This window comes from Trichogramma pretiosum, unplaced genomic scaffold (genome assembly GCF_000599845.2).
Source record: "Trichogramma pretiosum strain Unisexual culture from Peru unplaced genomic scaffold, Tpre_2.0 scaffold2, whole genome shotgun sequence".
Taxonomy (NCBI): Eukaryota; Metazoa; Arthropoda; class Insecta; order Hymenoptera; family Trichogrammatidae; genus Trichogramma; species Trichogramma pretiosum.
The window spans coordinates 1,603,071-1,615,970 of record NW_019641687.1 but is presented as its reverse complement, the minus strand read 5'-3'; the positions used below and the strand labels follow the sequence as shown (position 1 = coordinate 1,615,970).

The 12,900-nt window shown below is 34.2% G+C and overlaps 2 protein-coding genes across 3 annotated transcripts; one reads left to right on the top strand and one right to left on the bottom strand.

The window, feature by feature from the left end:
* Positions 1-11: 11 nt before the first annotated feature.
* On the top strand, positions 12-12,510 carry LOC106655190 (putative protein FAM10A4). The gene is made up of 5 exons (XM_014375438.2): positions 12-633; positions 1,359-1,628; positions 1,705-2,117; positions 11,541-11,774; positions 11,854-12,510. Exons 2-5 carry the CDS (start codon positions 1,367-1,369, stop codon positions 12,172-12,174), a joined length of 1,230 nt encoding a protein of 409 aa, XP_014230924.1. The 5' UTR covers positions 12-633; positions 1,359-1,366; the 3' UTR covers positions 12,175-12,510.
* LOC106655188 (sarcalumenin-like) lies at positions 2,252-9,362 on the bottom strand. 2 transcript variants are annotated; one of them, XM_014375436.2, is made up of 11 exons: positions 9,273-9,362; positions 9,041-9,195; positions 6,362-6,448; positions 6,225-6,295; positions 5,943-6,135; positions 5,268-5,867; positions 4,934-5,212; positions 4,743-4,859; positions 4,314-4,678; positions 3,951-4,214; positions 2,252-3,886 (listed from the first exon to the last, which is right to left on the bottom strand). In XM_014375436.2, exons 2-11 carry the CDS (start codon positions 9,099-9,101, stop codon positions 3,416-3,418), a joined length of 2,508 nt encoding a protein of 835 aa, XP_014230922.1. In that variant the 5' UTR covers positions 9,102-9,195; positions 9,273-9,362; the 3' UTR covers positions 2,252-3,415. The 2 variants fall into 2 exon arrangements, with proteins under 2 accessions (XP_014230922.1, XP_014230920.1); XM_014375434.2 differs by having other exon boundaries at positions 9,041-9,356.
* Positions 12,511-12,900: the final 390 nt, after the last annotated feature.

Below are 12,900 nucleotides of genomic sequence, written 5' to 3'. Positions count from 1 at the left end.
GCTCGTGTTTGATTACCTTGAAAGATTAATGTTTTTGATAAATATTTGGCTATATGTTTATCAATAGCATTCATGGCTCGTTCGGCGAGAAATCGTAAACAAATTGATATTTGAATGACGAACTGATTTAACTGATGGATGTAAGCGTTCGATTTTCTTCGACGTCTAATAGAATTGAATTACGGATTGCGCAACAAAAATTTTGTCATATAGACTGGGGTGTGCGTGAAGACGAAAGCTAAAAGATTCTCGAAAGTACGCGAACAATTTGGAAGATGACAAAAAGTAACATAAAAATAATTGAGAACGAGGCGGCAGCAGTAGCGTCGGCCGTCGCGCGAACAATCGACACACACACACACACTCGTCGCCCCTAGAGCCTCTGGAGCACCCACCACCACCATCCGATATACCACTACCACATATAGTATACCGGCATCTTTGTCAAGTGGCCTACGTGTAAATGCGTGCAATATCATTGTGCCATTAGATAGAGACACAACGTCGCAAAACGCCGCAACTCTTTGTTTACAAGCTCGACACCGACTGTGAGACCGAACAAAAAGAACAAATCGTGATCGTGATACAGACGTGAGAATTACGTTTGCATTTGACCTGTTTTCTAATTTTCAGGTAATGATTTTCTTACCCTAAGTAAATATATTTGATTGATGTTTTTTTGCAAGTGTCCGTGTCACCGGTGACGCAGTTTGAAATATAACTAGATTAAAAGATTATGGCCATTAGTCTTCGCCAAATATCCTTCAGATAGACAAAATAATAAACGATCGAGGGTGCGTTATTGTATCTACATGAACTGATAAAAAATGTAACAATGGATAAATATTGGCAGGCAATCGTTCGGATCAACAAGAGTCGCGAAATTGGAAATCGATAGTGGTTCTCGTTCGCGTATCATAAAATTTTTAAAATTTAATATCTTATTATTTGTGTACATTTAACTAAGAAATTATCAAATCCAACTATTCTAGAACCATTTACAGTACTTGAAATTTGCAAAAATGTAATCGTTTTTTGTATCGTGCGATTAAGTTCAGTAAAATCATAACTACCTTATTAGTTGCAGCTTATAATGAAATACGTTATGCATTTAATTCGAATTGAATAATGCGATAGTCGATTTAACTGAATGTTTTATGATTTGAAAAAAAAATTGAATGAAAACGAGGTTTTATTTGTAGTTTCAGTAGTTTGACGGAAATCATTGTACAACATAACCTTTCTTGATTTTACAATTAGGAAAATTGTTAGTGTAATACAGAATTATAAGTTGGTTGAATAGTTAATGAACTTGACTCAAAAATTTCTAATATTTTAAAATATTTTGTTGATTACAGTTTCCAAAATGTCTTTACCATTGAGCACTGAGCATATTGCTCAACTGAAAGCTTTTATTGAACTAGTGGACAAGCAACCATCAGTTATTCACCATCCACAGCTGGCCTTTTTTAAAAATTTCCTTGTCAAATTAGGAGCTAAAATTACATCAGAAACCACAGACAAACCAAAAAGTGAAACTTTCACTAAACCAGCTGAAGAACCTGCAGAAGAGCCAGAACCAGTAAGCGAAGAAAGCGATGTAGAATTAGACATGACTGGAGTAATAGGTATGTGCGCGTTATTAAATTTTCTATAAAACTGAGAATAAAATAGTAAAACAATTTTTTTTGTACAACTTTCTAGAACCTGATAACGATGATCCTCAACCCATGGGCGACTATGATTTACAGCCCACAGATGAACAAATTGAAGAATCACATAGCAAGCGATCCGAAGCTGTTTCTGCTTTTGTTGAAAAAGATTATGAAAAGGCAATAAAACTTTATACAGAAGCAATTCAACTCAATCCACAAGCATCTCTTTTATATGCTAAGAGAGGACAAGCTTACATTTTACTTAATAAACCAAATGCTTGCATCCGTGATTGTGACCGTGCTTTAGAATTGAACCCAGATAGTGCAGCTGCTCATAAGTTCCGTGGAAGAGCTAATCAACTTTTAGGAAAATGGGAAGAAGCAGCAAGTGACCTTAGGCTAGCATGCAAATTTGACTTTGATGAGCAAGCTGATGCATGGCTCAAAGAAGTTACTCCTAATGTGAGTATTCAAATTTTTATTTTTCAATTTCTTTTTGATCATTTTTTTATATAAATTAAATTTAAGGATATAACATTTAAAAGTATTTGGATTTATTATTTGAAAGTGAATAGAGATAAAATGGTACCAAACAATTACTTGTTCCATGAGAATCCTTATATTTAGAAAAAATTTATTTGAAAGAGTACTATAAATATTCCTTAAAATTGGTAGAGTGTATCAATAAAATTAAGCGACTTGATACTTTATTTATTATTTCTTATAATAAGCTTACCAAATTAAGGAAATGTAAATACTCTAAAGTTGAGTAATGGCATGGATTAAACATGCATTACATGTTATATTTATTACATCTATAAGACCAACTATAGAACTTAGATAGTTTCATTCTTCCTAAAATCATTAACCTACTATTATATGCTAAATTAAAAATCTTCATGGGGAAGGAACTTGCAAAAACAACACAACAAAAATGCTTGATATTATTGTTAATAAATTTGCCTCTGCCAATAGATTCTTTGCTCATTTAAAAAGAAAAAACTAATTAAAAGTGTTAGTGGATGCACGATAAATTGAATAATCCTTTCATTTATTAATGATTATTTGACTATAATTCGTTATCACTTGAAGCATAAATGAAATAATGTATTAAACATCAAAATATATCTACAAATGTGCAATATCCATGGTAACAGTGACAGTGTAAAGTTCGAATATTTACTGTAGTGAATGAACAAGATTGTTGGAGATTGGCATAAATTTTCTTTTATGAATTTCATAATTTCTTGTGTGAAACACATCTATGGGCACTTTTTTCAACTTGATTCATGTGTAATTTTTAGCTTTCTCTCTCTCTCTTTCTTTCTCTCACATTTTTGCTTTTGTTTTTACACACGTTCTCAAAGTAAATATATATGAATAAGAATCAATTTTCTGTGTACAATATTTTGATACTAATTTTTGAGTATATGCAACTATCAGTTTCATGTATCTTTTTTGGTAATTGTCATTACTTACAATGGCAGGCCAGCTAACCATCATACACTTATTTGTTCAAATACTTTTTATTTTTAGCTTAAGTGAAATTTTCATTCACTCAGACCAAAATCATGGTTCAGCTTGAAAATGTTCGAAGATAATATTAATTATATTTCGAATGGGTCGTTCTAACTATTGAATTTTCCAATTACACCCTTCAATTTTTTAAACTAATTTACAATTTTAATGAATATCTAAAAGTTTAATAATTTTTCCGTGAAATTAAAAGTTTTTCGATATTTCAATCACTTGATACGAATTCATCTGAAAGATATGCTAGACGCGCCGCTTCTAGCTGCTGGCTTATTTTGTTGTTGCGCTGCGGCTTGAGGTGCTTGTGCTTTTGCATCAACCTGCTCGGATGTAACTTCTTGAATATGTTGGGCAGCTTCCGCAGATTTTTTATATTTTCCAACGAGTTCGGGCAGATCATAGGCAATGGCGACGTCAAGTCTATTGATTGGGCAACCTTTAAAGTATGTACAAGTTGTACTCAGTAATGGGAAATCGTATAAGTTGTTCAGCCTGAAGAAATCGCGATAGACATCGGGATCCGGTAGATCGTAGCGTGAAATATTCGTCAGTGTACTGAGTCCTTCATAAATGTGATAGTCTTGAGGATTTTCGATTATGTTATCGCTCACTTCTTTCCTTTTAGCAAAGAATGACTTATGATTGTAATAAGTAGTGAGATAACAGTCGACCATTTTTGCATGATTACGTACTCGTACCTAAAATTAATTTTCAAGTAATATGATATTTTCAATACTAATTTCAATTATTTTCAAATCTTACCGCAAATCTTCGAGCGCTAGCAATTTTGTGCTCGACTCTTTTGTCGATAGCGGAACGAAGGTCACGTAGAAAAGCCCGCTCCTGGGCATAGAGCAATCTCGTTGGAGAACCAGCCTCATAAGGTATGGACCACAGTGAAGCTGAATACATTATTGGTGGTTCAGCGCTTGACATAAGCGGGGAAATATTCCAGATCAGAGCCCCTTGGACTCTCATTAATTCTTCTGGTTTTACTTGATCAGCTTTGTTGAGAATAATTCTAGTCTAATATGAAAAATAAGGCATTTCAATGATATAAATTCTATCAATACTATTTAATTTATAATTAGAATTATGTTATATTCGTCGCACACATCATTTTACCTGATATTCACGACCTTTCAACTGATCTAGGATAGCTTCAGTTTCCGGGCCAACGTCAAGTTTAGCTGGATCATAAACTAAAAATATGATATCTGCTCTGTCGATAAACCATTGACAAGCGTCGTTAAATGGAAACATTCTTTGGACTTGTTTGCGAATTTCCAAAATCCCAGGAATTTCAACGATATTGACTTTTTCTAATAATTTGTTTTTTAACTTATATCCCTTGAGACGGTCGAGCAGACCTTGACCGAATTTCTGTAGTCCAGAAAAGGTCCAGTCTGCAGCTAATTGCGTTCCATCAAGTACTTCTTCCTCTTCTCCATGCATTAAAATATTGAAGTATGCAGGTGAAGGTTCAGCTCCTGTAATACATTGAAAAAATTTTTTGTTGCAATAGGAAATTTCTAAAGATCATATTTTATTTACCTGTCCTCAAAGAGGTTGGCTTGTACTCAATATCTAACAAATAATTTATAATGGATGATTTGCCACCACTCCACGGCCCCATAAAAAGTACTAACGGTTTAGAAAAAATCTCTGGGTCTGTACGTTAATTTAATCATAATTAATAACATTTACAATGCAAAATTTTTGTTTCGCTTCAATAAAAAAGTTACCTCCAAAATGCCGATTGCTGAGATCTCTGTATTTGTATAAAGTTTCTAGAGGTTTAATAGCATTGTCGTAAAGTTTCTTCAGATCTCTCAAAACTACTTGTGCTATCTGGTCAACTGCTTTTTCTTTTTCTTCCATATCTTCGTCCAATTTCAGTAATTGACCAATATGGTCTCGTGGCCTGAGTACTTCGGGTATTTCTATTTCCATTATGAGCTCTTCTTCTTCTGGACTTGAGTCTTCAACAATCTCACCTTCTCCACTGCCCGATCCACTACCAGCTAAAAAAAAGTTTTATAAAAAAATTGTCAAGTATAATTTTCGAACAAAACTCACCATCTTCGCCTGATTGAATCTCTTCTGTACTACCAGTTTCTTGTACCGTTTCTTGGCTTTTTTTATCTTCTTCATTCGAAACCTCGGCAGTCTCAACACTTTCAGGTACTTCTGCTACAAGTTTAGCATCTTCAACTAGTACTTCTTCCTCTTGTACTGGCTTTTCACTTTCTTCGCTTTTTTCTCCAACGTCGGCTGTGGATTCTGGTACTTCATCGCTTTTAACTTGTTCATTAATATTTTCTTCTTCAATTGTATTATCAGTACCACTTTCAACCGTTTTATTTTCTTCTACTTCAACTTCCTGTTGAGTGCTTTCGGCTTCTTCTGATTTTTCGGCAAGATTGTCTTGTTCGCTCGCATTCTCTTCTTGAACGCTGCCTTCGTGTGAAGTTTCTTGTTCGCTGTGGGAATTTTCTTCTTCGGGAGTACCTTCTTCGCTATGAGTTACTTCTTCCTCATGAGTGCCTTCTTCTTCTTCTCCAGTATTATCTTGAACAGTTACTTCCTCATCGGTGCTATTTTCCTCCTTTATTTCTTCCTCCTTTATTTCTTCAGCTTCGTGTGTATCTTCAGATTTGTCAAGTGTCCCCTCAGTTTCTACAAAAGAATTCCAAATATTTGTATACTTTAATAAACTATAAGATGGCATCATGAAATTTGAATTCATCATACCTTGCGATTGTTCTTCCGTTACTTCAGATTCAACTTCATTTACACCCTCTTCTTGTTCTGGATTTTCTACTTCGTTCGTAATTTCGACAGTTTCTTGATCTGGTGCAACTTCTGGTTCTTCGCTCTCCAAAGTTTCAACATTTTCATTTTCATTTGAAATTTCCCGTTTAACCTTGTTACTAGATTCTGTGTCCTTTGATCATAAAATACAGTAATTGAATGATAAATTAATTTTTCGAATTATTCTTATTCTGCGTAAAATTATTGTGTTATCAAACTTACATCATGGATAATTTCATTTCCTTCGTCGGTAAGATCAATAACTTCGGCGCTCTCACTTTCATGAGATCCATCTGTAAAAACGTTAATATTATTCATAACTAAGAAAAACACTTTGAAAATTCAGTTTTTAACAATACCTGTTTCTAAATGTTTTAAAGCTTTCTCGATATATGGTCGACATTGTGCCTCTGATGGAACTGTTTCAAGTTCCTCACCTTGCGTACCTTCGGATAAGAACATTATATTTTAGAACAAGATTCTAATGGTAAACTTAGAAGTTTCCATTTACAGTGTATAAACTGTTGCAAAATTAAGTAAAAATATCCCGAAAGATACATTTTGCTAAAATAAATGGATAAATGCAGCAAAATATGAAATTGACTGAAAAATTCATTCATATTCATCAGGTACATGTGGTCGGAAATACCAAAAATATCTAAGCTTGCAATGACGCAAACATTTGCTTGGCCAAAGATCGACATAATAGTTCGCATGACGCTTTTTTAATTTTTAAAAACGAAGTAACAAATTTCTTATGTAAATATTGGAAAAGAAGCATTATTATATAATAATAATGTTCAAATTTATTCAGGTCAGTGCCACGTTCTATATTCGTAAGGCTAATAATGATTATTATTATTTACTAGTTTTTCTAGTTCGTCTTCAAATTTCTATTTTTTTTTCTTAAATTGAACCATTGCACTTCTTGTACAAATGTAATTCAACCGGACGTAAACTTTAATTAGAACAACTTATTCCAAGAAAAGCTGAACTTTATAAAGCTCTACTGCTTATGGAACTATTCAAGAGGATTGCAACAACCGGGGAAAACGACTATTTGCTCATAGGTGTTACCTGGGACGAGGTCGAATTTTCTAAATTTAGAATCGCGGTAGGCGGAATTTTCAGTCATTTTACACACGTGGAAATATCTCAGAAGCATTCTTGTTGTTTTTACTTTTAAAAGCTTCAATCATAACATGTCACTTTCTAATGGAAAACAATAGACTTATTAAAATTATTTTTATTCGAGTGCCTCAATTTTAGCTTAGAGTAGAAAAAATCATCAGATGAAAATAAAAATAATTAAAATATTTAAAATAATTGTGTTAAATAAATAGATACGGGAAATGAAACTATTGAGTAAATCCTTAACATAATATTTAAACTTTTACATAAAAAGCATAAGCTTTACTCATGAGACGTTTCATGATATACGTTATAGTCACGTGTAGTTAAACATATCATCCCTATGCGTCAAATGCAGCTGACGTTGGCATTTCCAGTTTGTGTATACAAATACGTTATGGACTTGGTCGCTTTTATAATTAACGTCGCCGAACCTGACCCTGGTTCTTCATAGGTATGTCTCACATTTGAGAGGGGGCGAAATGTTCCAATGTCAAAATTGTCTCATTCTGGAGAGAGCATGGGAAAAAGCGACCAATAGCGAGGAAAAGAGAAAGAGGCGAAGAGAGAGCGAGAAACAGAGAGAAAGAGCGCGAGTTTAGCTTGGCACTGAGCTTAAACGGCGCATCTTTTGACGCGCGAACTTGGCAAGGTTTCCGCGTGCCGGGACGGGTTAAAGATAGAGTTTTGGGATCGACGGCTCCCCGAGCAAGCGAAAGCTTTTGCCCCGCGGCAATGTACTTGGAAAATGCGGTAATTTTGTTTCGAGTTGTAAGCTTTTATGTATACTTGAATTTATAAATAAATTTATTTTGGACGGCATGGTTATTCAACCGTAGATTACACGTGGAAATTAAGGCCTTTTTTAGTTTTATTGCAGAACGCAGACATTCGCTCAAGACTTTTTTTGTTCGGATTTTTAAGTAAAAAATTTCGTTTTGAAAATTTGTATTCGCGATATTTAAATTGGTATACGAGGGCTTAAATTTATTTGGTGAACTTATAATTAATTTAAAGACTACAGTAATTATTCATTCAGTATAATAAATTGTTCGGCCAAACTAATAATAGATAACAATTATTTTATTATTCGGCCAATTTGGATCGAATAACTAGAATACTTACTTTTATAGTGTATTAATTTGAAAGAGAGGAATAGCGTGTAGTATCACTTAATTTCAATTTTTTGTCTGATTATTACTAGTATAATGATTCAACATTTAAAATTTTATTAGTAATAAATTATTACGTATATTTATCACGAAAAATTGCTGATGAATTTAAATCCTTTATTCTCTTGCATTTTTTCAATTGTCTTACGGTTAAATTAGTATTGATCATACATATAGCAAGAGTTTTTTTAATTTTAATAACATTTTTCATTCGATTTATCACAATTATGATTTAATTTTCCGTTTAAATTTGCGCGTGAACTAAAAATTCGGACCTCGTAACATTTTTGGAAAAGCGTTGGTTGGCAATCAGATTGGCAAATTTTCAGTAGAACTAGTCATTTTAGGTGGTCAGGTAGTCTCGCTAAGTGTTCTTATTTAGCTCAAGTTAATTTATTTATAAAAATTAAATATACGATTAAATTTTTGGTCATTGAATCTCGACAACTAAAGTGTCAAAGCACTCGATCAGTTGTCACGTCACTATGGTTATAGTGCTTTTTTTTAACGTGAAAATAGTTTCGATATTGACTGCTTCGAAATTTTGGTCGACATTTAACTTAATGAGTTATCTTTGAATTCATGATACCTCACACATAATTTAGTCTCTCGATCTTTTTTACACTAAACGAAATCACTTTTCCGATTCACTTGGAAAAGGGCACAAGAACACAACAAAAATATGTCGAAGTCATCTAATTAATGTGTCGATATAATTTGACGAAGTAGAATTACCAGGCAAGTTGAAGACTAGAAGGCTTATGAGGAGGCCCGCCAATACATAAGCGGCCCTCATGGCGCGTCTCGTTGAAAAACCACACTGGCACTGGCCGCGGCCAGGACTGTGTCACGCTTTAATGCGGTGGTAGCTATCTTCTGCACCGATTTCACTGCACATATGTATATATGTAAGCACATACAAGTATATATACTAAAGGTTATATACAGATAATATGTGAATACAGACTAGAAATATAAATACAAAAACGAAGAGGAAAGAACGTAAAAAAATTGTAGAAAGGTAAAAGACGACGAGTGGCCAACTGGCCCGTCGACGATTCGACACTGAACCACTCTTATGAGCTTATACCAAAACGTAGGTACTCACCGCGTAGTTCTCTATACATCGGTTCTCTCTCTCTCTTGCTCTTTCGCACTCTCTCCCTCTCTTTGCTCCCTGTCTATTCAACATTTTGGAAAGCTTGTTTATTCACCCGAACCAGGGATCGCAATCAAGACTCTGAATTTATATTTTCTCATTTTCAAGCAATTTTTCATAATACCGCCTCGTTTCAATTTTCAATTTTTCAGCCAACTGTTTCATTCTCGAACGGAGGTAGTAACAGATTCATTCAACAATGAAATTCAATCCACATGGCGCTTGGCCCTCGATATTTAGGTGCACATCAGTTTGTACACAGTCAATCCATCACAAAGTGTTATCCGACGTGCAATCTTAGGTCTCTAAGATCTTTTCATGTCGATCGTCGCTCGACACCTGAAACCATCCGAAATAAAGTTCCGACACGTGATTGTCACTCGGCAACAGGACATGGGTGAAAATTCGATCGATGCACGATTGCGTGCCGATTTCTTTGGCTACAAATTGATCTGTTAATTGAAACGATCAGATGCCTCATTCGAATAGACATAAATCGAGCAGATCCGAAAATCTCGGTGCAACTCCACGCGGACAAGTGGCGGCAAATGAGCAGTGGCAGCTGCAGTTTTTGCAGCAGCAGCTTCGTTGCGTCATATTCATAAGCGCTAGTTTCTTCTTGCTTTCGTTCTTCGCACGGCGATGGTGATTTCAGACGCTTGAAAATATACGAGAGCAAGGTCGTCGCTACGCTATTGAATATGTGGCGCATCTTTGCGAATAAATCTGCTGGCTGCCACTGCCACTGCTGCTTCTGTATTATTATAATGTGTCGTACATTTTGCCGTTGCACGCCGCACAACTTTGGAAAGTACTAACACGTTTTTTTAACGATTATTTTGGTCGATGAATCAATAGAAGAAACGTCGTTCAATTTGACTGATGCCTCCGCATCGGAACGAATGATTACGAACCCAACTTGACGTCGTGTCGTACTACTTAATTATAGATTCGACGGCTTTGCCGGACTTCTTCGCAATTGACATATTTTTTCCCAATCCATTTATAGCGTCTAAACTTGTTTTTTTACGCCAATCTCCGGCCCTATATGTACTTATAAGATTGGAATATTCTAAAAGTTATAATTTAAACGAAGTATCAGTTATGAATATGAGGAAAGAGCGCAGTGTGTTTTGGATGCCTTTTATATTTAGATGTCTAGGCTGCTTATACTGCACGAGGTAGCTCTTCACCGCAATAATAATAACTATATAAAGCATCAGATTATTTTTGTACTTTTTCTTCATCAATCGTTGGTTCGAAATATCATTTTTTACATGTGTCAATTTTCTCATTGTTTCTCACATAATCGAGCCGAAATTTCCAAGTGGATATCGAGTTTCCATGTAAGAATCGGTCCATCAACGTGTTTTTGTGTATAAATTTCATATTTTTTCATAATAACTTTTAGATTTTCTCTATTTCGACAAAAACAAAAATTGATCCGTCTTGTATAAAGATTTACTAAAGTCTTTTAGATTAACTCAACCTAATAGATAGTCCAAGTAAGGGTGAATGTGGGCGAATCAAACCTCAGCGCTACACGATGCATCTGGACGGTCTAAAGGTTATCGAAGACGATGAAAAATTTTGAACATATGCAAAAATTTAATGATTAAAAATTGTAAATTTCATATCGAGATAAATTTCCAAAGTTGGGCTTGAGCAATAAATATAATTATACAAAAACGATTAAGTATTAGATAATAATTAGGGTATAAGTATTGCTACTTTCACAAATTAGCTTTGCGTATGGAGATTCTATTTTTAAAAATCGCGCCATTATCTATACAGTAAATGTTATTGGGAACATTAAAATATCAATGAGCAAACAAATTCGCATGCTGTACCCAGTTTATTGATAATGTTTTATTAGTTTTTATAAAATATTACTAAAAAAAGTTTTTTTTTACATCGATACTGCGGGAGATTTTGCCTTGAACGTACAAGTTATGAATATATTGTGCTCACTTTTGGCATGTTGAACGTTTAATTTTATGAATATCTCTATTAGACACTTCATTATATCCGTAAATGTTTTGACAAATATGCATAAATTATTATTTTTTGTTTTAGGCTCGTAAAATTGAAGAACACAAGCGTAAAAAAGAACGCAAAGCTTTAGAGCGCGAAGAAAAAGCTAGACGTGAGCGCATACGGTTAATGCGCGAAGCTCAAGCAAAGGCAAGTGAAGAAGCGAAACAGCGACAGCAAGCGGCAGGAGCAGATGCTCAATTCGAAGGCATGCCTGGTGCCGCTGGACAATTCGGTCAGTTCTTAAACGATCCAGAAATTCAGAAAGCTTTCCAGGTAAATTATTGCTCATTTTACTATTTTAAACGAGTTTAAAATTAAATACAAAATTCAATCTTTTTCATTACTTTTTCAGGATCCTGAAGTTGCTGCAGCCTTCAAAGACATTTCATCAAATCCTTCGAACTTATTCAAGTACCAAAGCAATCCCAAAATCATGTCATTGATTAATAAGATCTCAAGCAAATTTGACATGGGCGGAATGGGAGGAATGGGTGGAATGCCTGGTATGGGCGGAATGGGTGGAATGCCTGGTATGGGCGGAATGGGAGGAATGCCTGGTATGGGTGGAATGGGAGGTATGGGAGGAATGCCCGGTTTTCCAGGTGCGGGTGCAGATGCAGGTCCTAAGGCTCCACCAAAATCCAATAACTTTGAAGACTTCAATCTTGATTAAATCGTTAAAAATATGCTGCAGAATAAAATATAACTTTTTACAAGAGTAATTCATAAAATTTACTGATTTTAATACTTATTGATCGTAATAATTTTGTTTAGAGACAGTTTTTAATATTAACAAGTTGCATGTAAATAAGGCACATTGTAATGTATTGATGAATTCGTCATCTTAATTTTCGTCGATTGTTATTTTTACTCAGAGTGAACCGCTTTGCTTAAAATAATATTTACACTCCATACTTATATTTCGTGATGTTTTCTAGAGCAAGCTGTAATGTAAATTCGAGTTATAACAATCTTCATGTGAAGCCATTAAATTTTAATCAAGAATCTATGTTAAAAGTATTCCATTATTATATATATGCATGTTATATGAGTTCGTATTTCACTGATTTGTTTGACAGATTATGAATATCTTTAATAAAGCATTGTGGATCATATAAATTCAGTGGTTCGGATAAAATAAGAGACGATACTTTTTTTCTCGAATTATAGAGAATGAAGATTTTTATTTAAAAAAAAAAGAGAGACAAGATCCGATCACAAATTGATAAATAATATCTATGAATGTTGGCTAATTTTTGGTTTATTTACATTCATAGAGTGTATTTACCACTATAATAAAATTGATTTTTCTGAATAAACTGGTTTGCAAATGATGACAGACAATTTTTATTTTAACTTTAAAGGATCGTTTCAGTCCTTAACTATTTACTGCTATAAC

Coding starts and splice junctions, on each gene's coding strand:
- LOC106655188 (XM_014375436.2), bottom strand. CDS start 9,101: ATGAGGGCCGCTTATGTATTGGCGGGCCTCCTCATAAGCCTTCTAGTC. Junction 6,136..6,224: donor GAAATGAAATTATCCATGAT/GTAAGTTTGATA, acceptor TTATGATCAAAG/GACACAGAATCTAGTAACAA. Junction 4,215..4,313: donor TGAAAGGTCGTGAATATCAG/GTAAAATGATGT, acceptor TTTTCATATTAG/ACTAGAATTATTCTCAACAA.
- LOC106655190 (XM_014375438.2), top strand. CDS start 1,367: ATGTCTTTACCATTGAGCACTGAGCATATTGCTCAACTGAAAGCTTTT. Junction 2,118..11,540: donor TCAAAGAAGTTACTCCTAAT/GTGAGTATTCAA, acceptor TTTTTGTTTTAG/GCTCGTAAAATTGAAGAACA. Junction 11,775..11,853: donor AAATTCAGAAAGCTTTCCAG/GTAAATTATTGC, acceptor TTACTTTTTCAG/GATCCTGAAGTTGCTGCAGC.